The sequence below is a fragment of the Peromyscus leucopus genome, chromosome 22 (genome assembly GCF_004664715.2).
Source record: "Peromyscus leucopus breed LL Stock chromosome 22, UCI_PerLeu_2.1, whole genome shotgun sequence".
Taxonomy (NCBI): Eukaryota; Metazoa; Chordata; class Mammalia; order Rodentia; family Cricetidae; genus Peromyscus; species Peromyscus leucopus.
Window position 1 is genome coordinate 33,946,852 of NC_051081.1, and position 13,614 is coordinate 33,960,465.

Genomic DNA, 13,614 nt, shown 5'->3' on the forward strand with positions numbered 1-13,614 from the left:
TCTTGCTGAAGTGAGGCGAAGAAGATAAGGCAGGCCAGGAGACACAGAGACATACTCCTCATCCCAGCATACTCTGGCTCTATAGCCCCAGCTGGCCTGGAACTCACTATATAGACCAGGCTGGCAGCCAACTCTCAGAGCTGTACCTGCCTCTGCCTCCTGAGTGCTGAGATTGAAGCCATGCACCACCATGCCAGCCTCTGCAAATTCTTCCTCTTGTAATATAATCTCGCTATGTGTCTCAATGGCGCCACGGGACATTTCTAGCCTGGTACTTGACCCTGGATTTAGATTCCCCGCTTCCTCTGACTCTTCTCTTCCCAGCTCTCTGTTCAGTGCGCATGGTCCCGGGGCAGCGCCTCTAAAGAGCAGCAGACACCGTGAAAGGCAAACCTGACCTGGGAGACGGAGCTTGACTAATTTCCCGCCCCAGCCTTCCTCTGCAGCTTTACCTTCTGACCCTGCAAATAATTTATCTAGAGTCGCCTGAAGGAGAAGCAGTACATTTCCGGTTCCTACCCACCGAGGGACCAGACACCAGTTTCCACAAACGAGGGCTATAACCCACCTCCAGATCTCATTGACTCTTGAAATTCCCAGAAGCCAGTTTTCTGGGCAGAAAGGGCCCTCTGATGGGAAATCAGTGAGGTGTAGACAAGCATGGCATGCTGAAAAAAGCTAAGACATGGGGTCTGTAGCTGGAGGGCAAGGAAGGGGCCGGTCACAAAGAGATAGAAGGAGCTGGACTTCAAAGCCACACATGCCAGGCTAACCATGGGTGACTAGGAACCATGACCAACCTTGAAGAGATGATTTTTAAGATGCTGTTACTACCGTAGTGGAGAGAAGAGTTAGCAGGGCAGGGAGTTGAGGCCTTTCAGGTAACGGTCTGTCCAGCTTAGGAGAACAAATCTAAACCTAAGTGGTAGCCGCTGCTTCCACACAGCTCCTGTCTCCCACTGTTAGAGCACTGACGTAAAATACTTGCTTTGATCCTTATGACAGTTCTTTGAGAGAATTCCCATACTCTCACCCTCTATGTGGTAAAGTGAGATCCAGAGGGCTCAGCTCACAATAAAGTTGACATAGCTGGCCGCTGGTGACAGAGAGACTCAAGACAGGCAGCCTAGCTCACTTAGCGACCTGGGCAGTGTTTGCAAGCAAAAAAGTGAGGAGAAGACACGTGCCCAAGACGAGGTCTGACAAATGTGTCCCATAAAGGCCAGATGGTCCACGTTGTGGGTTCTGTAGACCCTAAGGTCTCTTTTCCGGCGCGACTATTCTTTCTATTCACGATTTCAAAATTGTAAAAGTGGCCCCAGGCAGTCTGTACATACGTTAACTTCATCTGCAGAGGCTACAGTTCATAGTCTACATAATTTTCACCTGCCATAAGATACTGTTCTCCTTTTCAGTCTTTAGGGCCCTATGAAAGTATGGAAATCTCTGTGGGCATCAGCAAACTGATTCTACAGTTTCTGTGGAGAGGCAAAAGACCTCTTATAGCTAACACAACACTGAGGATCAATAAAACCCAATACCAAAACTTACTGTAGAGTAACCTAGACAGTGTGGTACCTACCAAAAGGTCAGACAGATCCATGGGACAGAATGGAGGCCAGAGAGGCCCAGAAAAACATAGTCAACCAAATCTTTGACAAAGAAACAGAGACAATATGGTGGAGAAATTACAGTCTCTTCAAAAGCAATGTTGGATTTTCTGGACATAGATACACTCGCCCAAAAAGTAGAAATGAGTTTTAGCTTATCAGCTACACAAAAACAGAGAGCAATCTGGATTTCACCCATGTGGCTAGTTTGACAACCAACCCATGATCTACACTGGGCCTGAAGAGGTCATCCAGGTGAAATAGGAGGGTGGACCCTGATTGGCACTAGCCTTCACGGGGTGGATGGGAGACCAGAAAGTAAAAACAAAGCATCTAAAGGAGGTGAGAAAGGAGGGAGACCCTAGAACAGACAGGGTACCCCGAAACACAAATAGGCCGATATTATATTCAATCACAGAGGGAAGACTAGAAATAAGAAGTGGGGGAGGGTTTAGGAAACCACTCCTCAGTATCTGCAGGGCTGGGTATCAGGAGAACTGACCTTCTCCAGGCAGCTCCCAAACCAAGACCAGAACAAGGGCACAGGCTTGGCCCTTGGGAGACTAGCTGCACATAGCCAAACAAGAATAGACTGTCCAGAATGCTGACCCCAGCGGAAGCTTTGGATTTCAGACAGGGTCAGGAGCTTAGACAACCTGTGTCTTGTCAACCTCCCCCAGCCTCAGTTCCCTCGTCTCTAAGATGGACGTGGTAATGTCTGCCTTGTAGAGCGGTAATAAGCTTTAAAGGGGTAGGGACATCTGAGGCTGCCCTCCTCCCCAAAGAGGCATCGGTCAATGGTTGCCTGGAAAGGCGAGCCATTTTCTAGAGTGGTGTAGACATTGGTAAGGTACCCACCCATGCTCTTTTAAATACCCCCTACCCCTGCTCATCAAAAAACCCTAAAGGCTGTAGGGGTCACAAAACCAAGACAGACACGAGAGCAGAAAGACGGCTGTTGGTCAAACAGGGTGAGTGGGAGCGGGAGGGGAATGAGAGAGGGCAATGGGCATGAAAATGACCAAAATACATTATGTACAAATATGAAATCGTCAAGGAACAAAAATAAATGGAAACGGTTTTGATATTTATTTTTATGTATGGGTGTTTCACCTGCATGTATGCCTGTATACCACATGCATGCCCGATACCCACAGAGGGTATGGATGCCCGGGGGAATGGAGTTATAGATAGCTGGGAACTAACATGTGGGTGCTAGGAATCGAACCAAGGTCCTCTGGAAAAATAGTTAGTGCTCTTATCCACTGAGCCATCTGTCCAGCCCCCTAAATATATACACCTTTAAAGGTGTATATGACAGATGTCAAGGGTGCAGAAATAAATGGCTGTGATTGGCTGCTGACGTAGATAATCCTTCAGATACTTCCAGACTCTGTAGCCTGAGATTACCCAAGTCACTGAAGGTTCTAAAGCCAGAATTTTCAACTTGGTGGTAGAGTGTCTGGTACAAGTGCCCTGGGCTCTCAGAGAAACTGTGCCTTGAATTCAGATAATAGCTCTTGGCATGGAAAGTTACGGCCCTGTCCTGTTCCCACTGACTCTTGGAGGGACTCAGGCCTCATTCTCAGCCTTTGCTTTCTCTCAGGTATGTGGAAAGAAAATTCTTTCAGTGTCCCCCGGTGCCTGAGGCGTGTTGTGGCAGAAACCACCAAAGCACTGTGACATCACTGACGCCCCAGTCACGGGAACCCAAGGGAATGTTTCCCTTCTGAAAAGTTGTTTGACCCTCAGGCTCGCGGATCTGTAAAGGGCTCTCGGCTCCCTGAGAAACTCCCACCTCAGTAAGGTCAGTCAGGGAAAAAAACATGTATTTTTCCACCCTGCTGGGAATGAAAGAAAGCCACCTACATGTGCTCTGTGGGACAGGCCTGGTTGACAGAGATCAGTCATCCAGATTAGAGCTGCAACCTTTGGGGTTGGGAAGCTAAAAGGGTCCATTTATAGCACCAGGCCTTGGGGAGGTACAATGCACAGAGGTTTCTGCCTCAGGGATCCCCTTTTAATTCAGCAGCTCTCTATTGCTCTGCTGTTACCGAGACACTGCCCTTCCCCGTCCCCCTATAAAACCTCAGGTTTCTTTAGACTGCATGGGGCCTGGATAATGCTAGGCATCAGCAATCACAGAAGTCCCTTGGGTGGTGCTCACGTACTTCCAAATTAAGAACCCGACTCTACAATGGAGAGCTGACTGGAGCTGGTCCAGCAGCTAGCCACAAGTGGGTGGGATGATTTTACTAGCCAACTTAAAACAGGCCACACACTCCAATTTACTGATTTCCTTGATGCCTGTCCACTTAGAGTGTATCCGGGGCACAAGCTTCCACAATCCATCCCTTGCTTGAGGAAGAACAGCCCCACGTGGTGACCTTGACCATGCACTCAATCTCTCCGTCTGTGGACTTCCTCCTCACCTATAAAATGGGAAGGAGCCTGGCTTCCTCACCTCCCTTCTGTAGTTGCCGTGAGGATCAAAGAACAGGAAAGTGCCCTGTGGGCAAGCGCTGTGCACGTGAACAAAGATCACCTTCCAGATGAAAGGGAGGTGCGTCCCTGGACAGCAGGGAGAATAATCAAGGTCGACGGACGTGGAACTGAGGTCATGCTTTGGGGTACATTCAATTCTTGGGTTCTTTGTATAGTGTCCTCACAGCAACATCAGAGGTGGGATATATGATCCTCTAGACTAGTGGTTCTCAACCTCCCTAACTCTGAGACCCTTTAATAGAGTTCCTCATGACCCCCAACCATAAAATTATTTTGTTGCTATTTCCTAAGTATTTTTGCTACTGTTACGAATTGTAATGTAAGTATCTGACACACAGGATCTCTGAAAGGGACCATGACCCACATGCTGAGAACCATTGCTCTAGACTTTTTTTTTTAAACAGGCTCAGAGACCAGACCAGAGAGGGAAGTACATGCTTCATAAGCTACATTCACTAAGTATTGTGCTAGGCCAGGATCTGGAAAAGGGAGGGTCAAAGGCGCCCAGTGTCTCCCTGTGGTCTCCTTGATTGCACACAGATCTTCTGGGTGACTTTAAGCTCCTTAGGGTGATTGGCAAGTCTCACTCATACCCGGGCCTTACAGAATGCTGTGGTGGCCGGGAGCAGATGCTACCTGTGAGCAGCTGTGCGTACCGAGTCAGAAAATCATGAGTCACACCTGACTGTGGTGGCTTCCACCTCAGAATTCCAGGCATGCTGGGAGGCACAGGCATCTTTTTTTTGTCAGCATGGTACATGAGCAGTCACATGCCAGTCAGTAGAAGGTGACATTGAAGTCCAGAGAAACTGATAGGGCCTGGCTTCTGAATATTTGTCTCTGAATTCTAGGATAGTGGAAGCGGAAGGCCACTACAATCACCTTGTCGGCTGCCTCAGGAAACTCTGATCTAATGGGTTAGCGCACGTACCAGAGACACCCCATAGGTCACTAGGGGAGCCGTGTGGGGCATTCAGTTCTTTTAAAGTGAGTCCAGTGTGCTTGCTCCGAGCTCATGGGCTTTTTGAATGGACGTCATAAGAAGTTTGGTGTGCGAATTATGACTTGGATGTAAATTGGGTCCCATAGGTCTGTGTTTGAACACCTGGTCCTCACCTGGTGGTACTGTGAGAAGAAGTTTCAGAACCTTCAGGAAGTGGGGCCTGGATGGAGGAAGTAGATGTCTTGTGGGAAGGGGAGTTAGGGCCCACCTTGCTTCCAGAGGGGGTTCTCTATTTCCAAGGCCACAGAAATGTGAGGCAATCAAGTCACATGCTCCTGTTGTTATAAACTCTGCCATGCCCTCTTCCCCATGACAGATGCTCCATCTCGAACCCCAAGTCCAAATAAACATCCCTCCCTTAAATTGCTTCTTGTAGATATTTTGCCACAGCAACAAGAACACTAACCGCACCTTCCCTGAATTATCCCCATGTGGAAATGTGTGATCTGTGGCTAAGCCCACAAGAACACAATTTTCAGCTTGCCCTCCCAGTCAGAGTTGGTTTGCCATCAGGCTGGCCAAAGAAATGACTTACCATGAACAATAACATTCCCTTTGGGGAGATACCTAGTCTGATGGGCCACGGAAGTCATCAGAGATGATTTGAAAAGCCCTGAACCAACACGGTCTAAATATTCAGTGTCCAAAGCCAATGGCCAAAAGAAGACACCACCTATGTGGGATGGAGACCAGTACACCCTCCATCTTCTGCCCACCCCTTCCAACATCACATACCCTGGGCTCCCAGGGATGGCAGTGTTCCTCACAGGACAGGGCATGCTCTGAGTTGATTTGTAGTTTGACCCTTGGCCTATATCTTATTTTCTCTTGACTTTGTTTTGTGAGGGGAGGGCAGGTTCTGGAGGCCAGAACAAAAAGGCCATGGAGATCTCTCAAAGCTAGATGTGAGGAAAGAATGCTTGTCAGGAAGCTCCAAGAGGAGAGGCATCTTAAGGAAGCACATGGGAGGGGGGCTCAGGGTCTCTCCATCAGGAAGGTCTCCTCCCAGAGATAAGGGAGAGGTGGTGGTATCACGGGAAAAGGACCTCACATGGAAGAGCAAATGGTGGCCTAAAGCAGAAGAGCTACATTGACCTTTTCCAGAGTCCACCAATCCTCCCACTCAGGCTCCGTGGTAGAGTACCTAGTGCGCTCACACTTCACTTCCTCTTAGGACTCCGGGCTCTTAGGACAGCCTGCGTGGAGCAGGCGGTGAGCCTTGCCCCAGTGTGGACAGGTACACCTCCCTCCCTTTGCACCCCTTGTCTGTTCTTCTGGGTTTATTTCAACCAAGTTGCTAATTCTGTAGCACCACCCCACTTAAGACTTCCCTAGCTCACAGCCGCCCCTCAGTTCTCAGAATCCTTTTGCAGCTATCACGGCTCCCTGAGCCTGTGTTGGCGCCTAATTTCCCTCCAGTGATTCCGTGAGATCCAGTCTCTCTCCCCAGAGACGCTGCTTAGTAAGTGCCAGCCAGGCTCAGCTTGACTTGGGTCCTCCCAAGGGTGCTCAGACAGTTCATTGACAGCAGCAGAAACTGCAGCCCGAGGAAAATGATGATTGACAGCAAGTCCTAAAAATCTTCAAGATACAGGTGACATTCCAGGAAAGTAGACTCTTGAGCCCTGAAGGAAACCCCCATACCTGTCCTTACTGCTCAGAGCAAGAATGGGGGGGGGCATATGTGTGTGATGGCAGAGATGGGGACAGGGACTGAAACTTCTGAGATAGAGGGGAGCGTCTGGCCTCAGGGTCCCAGGAATGGCTCTGCTGAAATCCAGATGAGGGACCCAAGCCAATCCCTGCCCCCTTGCATCAATAATTTGAAGGAGCTGTATTGTTGGGAGCTCTTTTGCGGGGCCCGCCACCAATTCCCAAATAAATCTCTCATGGTGGCTTATTCTTAATTATAAATGCCTGGCCTTAACTTGGCTTGTTTCTAGTCAGCTTTCCTTAACTTTAAATTATCCCCATCTACCTTTTGCCTCTGGGCTTTTCCTGTTCTCTTGCTTCTGTAAATCTTACTCTTACTCTGTGTCTTGCTGTGTAGCTGGATGGCTGACCCCTGGACTCCTCCTCCTTCTCTGGCTAATTCATTCTTTCTCCTTCCTCCCAGATTTCTCCTTCTATTTATCCTCTCTGCCTGATAGTCCTGCCTATTTCTCTCTCTTGCCTCGCTATGGGTTGTTCAGCTCTTTATCAGACCATCAGGTGTGTTACAGGCACAGTAACACAGCTTCACAGCGTTAAATAAATGCAACATAAACAAAAGTAACACACCTTAAAATTCTACATCAGAGTTGGCCCACCAGAATTTCTCTAACATCTGTTTCAACTCTTACAGTTTTTTTTAATTTATTTTTATTTTATGTGCATTGGTGTTTTGCCTGCATATATGTCCATGTGAGGGTGTTAGGCTCCCTTGAACTGAAGTTACAGAAAGTTATGAGCTGCTATGTGGATGCTGGGAATTGAACCGGGTCCTCTGGAGGAGCAGCCAGTGCTCTTAATCACTGAGCCATCTCTCCGGACCCCTCCACTCTTATTGTAATGATCATGTTTCTAGAGAAAGCTGGGAGGGGAAGGGACCCAAACTCCCAGCAGCACTCTGGCTTCCTGCCGATGTGTGTTGACTTCACTCACATCAGTGGTGAAAACACCCATGATCGGTTCCCTCAGCTCCCACCCCTGGCTTTACATCGACAGTATCAAAGATGCATCATCGCCAAGGCAATGAGGTTTTATCCACAGTTTGGACAGCCTCTTGGGGATTTGTGACCCATTTGAGGAAAACGGAACTCTAACAAAAATCTGTATTTTATTATCTACAGTGCTTTCCTGCCAGCTTGCTGGGGCCGAGAGCAGTTTTGAGATAATGCTGTTTCTGTTTTAAAAGTTAAAGTTTTAAAACAGGGATCTGTGTTTACGTGTGTGGTTTGCTGAGGTTATCTTCAAGTTTAAATAGAAGTCTATTTAGGTCCTGTCCTCCAGTGGATTCTAGCATCACACAAATGAGTGGCAAAGGGGCTTGGGCTTGGGACTGGCTCAGGTTCTTTTATTTACTATCTGAATGACTCTTGTTAAGCCACCAAGCCTCCCAGAGTTCTCATCCACACAGTGGGAATAACAGCACAGTCCATTTTAAACGGGAGTTGCTATGTGCAGTCCACCTTCTATGGCTGTATGTCCTGTACCCGTGGATCCAACCACAGCGGGTTGAAAACACTTAAAAAACTGTATCTGAACTGAACATGTCTATCAACTATTTGCAGAGCATTTACAATTCATTTTGTATTGAAATCTACCTAGATGTGCTTTAAAGCACACTGGAGCTTATTCATGTGTCTACACACAGATGGTACAAGGAATTTGAGCATCCTCAGATTGGAGTATCCTCAGAGGAGTGGGGTCTGGGAACCTACTCCCTGCTAGGGCCAGGGAGAAACTGTGTGTGAATGCTTGGCCTGGGGTTTACCTCTTCTAGGGAACATCACACCGTGAATTGAGTTTGAAATGATTCCTTATTGGAATGGTCTCAGTGTCTGAACGCATGACCCTTATATTTATATTTTCTCTGAAATTGGTCACTTTCAATCTAGGCCCCAAAGACTATCATGGGTAGACTGTTCAAGGAGGCTGTTACAGGGCAGAGGAAACATGACCAAACCAAGAAGAGACACACAGTGCCTGTGAGTAACAGCATAGAGGAAATCGAGCAGAGATATCATAAAGCTTTGCATGCTGAAATTACCAGGCAAAAATTACACTTTTTTTTTTTTTTTTGGAAAATAGCACATACTTGAGGTTTAAATAGGAAGCCAAAATTACCAAGTTATATTGATGTAATAATTAAAATATGGCTTAATATACTATATGTAATATAGTAATAGATACCATGTATTAAGTCCAATAAGTTTGTGAAGAACTAAATATAAATTAAATTTCAAAAATATAATCAGTAGTTTTCAAAATCTTTCTTCATCAGCTCTAACAGCAAATTAGACACAACTGAAGGAGAATGGGAAAGCCGCATGTGTTAAGATAAACTACTTAGTGGCAAATATCTAAAAGGATGGTGGTTTGGGAAGAGAGGCGACAGGTATGGTACGTGACAGGAGAAAGCCAGATAAACATCTAACTGGCACAGAAGAGGAAAAGCAAGAATTATTGGCTGAGAATTCTTAAAACAGATGAAAACAGTCACACCACAACGTTGGGACACACCGGGAGGACCAAGCAAGAGAAATGTGCAGAAATGAATAACCTTGGAAATAAACGCACAGCATGGGTTTAGTATGTCTATGCACATATATACACACAGAAGGCAGAAGGAAGAAGGGTCGAGAGGGAGATGTCAGGGCCAACCAGACTGTGATTAGAGGGAACTCCAACAGAGAAGCAGGCAGAATATATGAGACTTTAGTTCTGCCCAAATCTCAACATGTAAAAACCAATTTTACTTCCTTATGCCTATAATAAATACTTTTACAATACAAAATCAAATCTATTTCCCATATAACATAAATATCATATACCTGGGAATAAATTGATCAAAATACATGAAAGACCTCAACAAGAAAACTTAGTGAACTATGAACAAAAATTTAAATATATAGTCATGATTTTCATGACTCAATGTTGTGAGGGTGTTTTGTTTTTGTTTATTTGTTTGTTTGTTTTTCAAGACAGGGTTTCTCTGTGTAACCCTGGCTGTCCTGGAATTCACTCTGTAGATCAGGTTAGCTATGAACTCAGAGATCTGCCTGCCTCTGCCTCCCAAGTGCAGGGATTAAAGGCGTGTGCCACCACCCGGCTAGGGTGTTTATTTCTCCCAACTTGATTCATAGACTCAAAAGCAATCTTTATCAAAATCCCAACAGGTTTTCTGAGGTAAAAATGCACAAGCTGATGGATTTTCAGGAGAATTCAAAGCCAAGACACTTTGAAGAAGGAGAACTAGGAACTTATTTTGTCAAATTATAGCCCTTACCATGGAGCTACAGAGTTAAGGCAATGTATTACAGGCAGAGAAATAGACAAAGGAATTTGCCAAGCACATCTGACCCCTAACCTTGAAACAAATGTCTCTTTGGGACAATGGGAGACAATTGACTTTTCAATAAATGGTGCTGAGACAGCTGAATATCTGCATGAAGAAAAAAAAAAAAACAAACCATCGCACCGGGCTCCTCCCCTACACGAGGCACAACAAAAATCAATCCTAGATGTACCAAGATTAACCTACTCGGAACAGCAAACACAGAAAGAAACGTGAACGATTCTTCGTGACCTCCAGGTAGATGCTCTTAAACAAGACACACCGAGTGCCAACTGTATAGAAGAGACCTACAATTCATACCTTAGGCACCAAGACAGAATATACAACAACGACATTGGGACTCTGACCGCCATCTATGGCCACCAGACCTCAACCGTCTGTCTCTATTGTTCTATAACAGCTTCCGACTCAGGATCAACTAGCTCCGTGGTCCTCAACCTTCCTAACGCTGCGACCCTTTAATACAGTTCCTCATACTGTGGTGACCCCCAACCATAAAATTATTTTTGTTACTACTTTACAACTGTAAGTTTGCTACTTAATGAATTGTAACATAAATACTTTTGGAGGTAGAGGCATGCCAAAGGGTTGCGACCCATGGGTTGACAACCGCTGCACTAGAGAAAACCAAACATGCTCAAGTCAATGGCTGAAGATGCCCTGTTTCTTAGCATGCCTCCAGCTCCCTCCAGCCAAGAGCCCACGGTCACAGCAGACCTGAAGTCTCCTCCTCTTCACCATTAAGCCTTCCAAGCTCCCGACGCCCTTTGAGTCAATACGGAATGCAAATTATGGCTTCTTCTAGCAAACTCTGAGTAAACAGCCTGTAGGTCCCCTCTGGGTGCTCATCATCTGTTTCCACGATATTAACCCTCCCTCTCTCCATGAAGAAAGCAGAAAGATGGTGGGCTTCAGGGTGGGAAAAGACAGTTGTCATATATGTTCACCCACCAAAGAACCAGTAGACAGCACACATGGGAAACTCGAATAATCCAAGAGAAAGATAAGACTACAGAAAAATGGAGAGACCCGGTCCAGCACAAGGAAAGTACCCATTGATCAATAGGATGAGAGGTTCTTTCGTGGGTTTCACCAGAAACCATAAAAGTGCAATCCTCTTGTACAGCAGGCCGAGTAGGCCCTGCTCGTCTCCCCAGAGGCTCGCTGAGGCCACTCCCTTATCCTAGATGAGCAAGCAGGACCTTGGGGTCCCAGGCAGCATGGACTCTGTCCCATCTATACCTCCCCCATTGTTTGGGTGGTTCAGGGGCAAATGCCTTCTGCTCCAGTCCCAGGCCTCTCATAGGAAAGGGAAGTCATGCCCAAGGCCTTTGTCAGCTTAAAGAATCCTGCCTTCCTAAACCAAGGAGGATGGGGCAGAGGGAGGGTATGGCAGGAGTATCCCTGTTCACAATCATGGCATCGGAAGAAATACAAAGCCCCGAAGCCTCGTTCATTGCCTATGCGGTCCAATCAAGTACTCACTAAGTACTTCATACAACTAAAGCCTATGAGCTTCTTTAGGATTTATCATGCTGATCTGCCTTCATCTGTCCTTAACAGAAAAAAAATCAAAGGCCACAGATAGCCATAACCCGGGCTTAATATTGATATAGCCATTTTATTCTATTCTTTTTGAGGGATTGAAACTTGGGGGTTGAACCCAGGACCTTGTACTGATAAATAAGAACTCTACCAAGGAGTCACATCTCCACCCACCACCACCTCGTTTTAAAGATGGGGGGAAAATTTGAGGTCCGGGTAGGTGGAACTTTTCCAAGGCCATACAGCACACAGTAATAGAAGAAGTCTTGGTGATTCGGCACTCACAGTTTCCCCCCCGACCAGGGTCTGCAGCTCATCTGTGCATCTTACCTCTCCCAAGACCCACCCCACCCCTCCCACAGCCTTCAGAGGCCCTAACTCTCAGGCCTTCTTCAGGCAGCATCCGCCTCCCATCATCCCACAAAGAGGCAAACAAGCCTTCTCGTGTCTTAACTTTCCCTTTAGACCTTGGTTTCAACAGAAGGGGGCATACCACTCCCCAACTTCTTGCTTAAGCAACTGAGGGCACCGGTAGGACTGAGTATCAGTGATGCTGACACTCATCAGTCACACTTACCTTGTCCCAGCAGCAGCAACAGCAGTCCCACGAGGGGCACACCTGGCCACAGCTCCATGCCACAATGTCGCAGGTGTCTGGGGCCGTTGAGCAAATGGCTTCCTTTCACAGATGGTAGAGTGACCACTCACCCCCTCTGCTTTTATACTTCTCAGGGATCTGATAGTACACCCGTCGTAAACTTTACTGTGTTCACCTTTGACAGGGGAGGGTGGCTGGCTGTAAATGATAAATATTAACATTTAGGCAGAAGCAGGACAGCGGGACAGCACGCTCTAATCATCAACACCCAACGATCGGGACCACAGGGCGGCCTTCCCGCTACCTTCCATGGTGTCAGGGGTCCAGAGATGGAGCTACCGAGGAGAACATAAACCTTGGCATCCTATGTGTAGAGCTAGGATCCCACTGTATGCCAAAACTCTGGGATCTTGGGCACACCCCTGAATTTGACCTCATCTGCCTTTTATTTCCTGACTTACAGAAAATAAAAGACACCGAGAACCGAAGTGTTTAACGACCACCATAGACCCACCAAACCAGCTCCAAACTGGAGCTTTCTTAGTGTGAAAGATGTCACCACCCAGTCTCAGAAAGCCACTGGGCTCTCTAGTTTGGACCTCAAGAGGAAATCTGTTTCTGTTGTCCCCACCCCGCCACCAAACGCGCTGATGGCCAGAAGTGGCAGGCAGCGGAGTACACACTCATTGTCTGCATGTGGAACGGCGGCGAGAAGCAAAAGGCTGAGAGGTGAGCCCGCGGAACTCACGCTGACCCGATCAGCAGTTTCCCCTGGGCACGTGAAGTGGGGGATGCTGGGCTGAGACCAAGCCAGGCAGACTGAACTAAAGTCTAAAGCCCGAGCGACAAAAACTGTTGAGGTATCCCTTCCCCTCAAATACCAAGGAATGATTGATTGCCTTGGTTAATACACGCAAATACAGGCGAGTCGCCTTGCCTTTTGCCCACCCCGTGATGCAGTAGCTGAGAGCTAACTCCTGGGGTCTAGCAAGGAGCCCTGAACTGGTTCCCATGACCCAACTGGGATCTTGCTCTCATGCATAGCTTTACTGTGTTGAGACTCAAGTGGATGATGGGGGGGGGGGCCTCCTCATTTATCAAGTCTTGATTCTAGGATATTGCCATCCCCTCTCATCTGCTCAGAAAAAACGTAACATGGGTGACTGTGGATCTCAGGCTTAGTCTCAGCCTTCGGACTTTGTGAGGAGGTGGAGCCATGTTGTGGAGTGTAGACTCGGCCACACTAACCCTGTTGGCCATGGGCTAGTCCTAGGTCCTGAGGGAGAGTGATATG

General features: G+C 47.2%; 1 protein-coding gene across 1 annotated transcript in view; it reads right to left on the bottom strand.

The window, feature by feature from the left end:
• Plb1 (phospholipase B1) overlaps window positions 1-12,510 on the bottom strand; it is a 120,897-nt gene extending 108,387 nt beyond the window's left edge. The window contains exon 1 of the mRNA XM_028873942.2: window positions 12,300-12,510. Coding sequence (XP_028729775.2) covers window positions 12,300-12,357 — 58 coding nt within the window. The 5' untranslated portion in view covers window positions 12,358-12,510. The remainder of the gene's footprint in view (window positions 1-12,299) is intronic.
• Window positions 12,511-13,614: the final 1,104 nt, after the last annotated feature.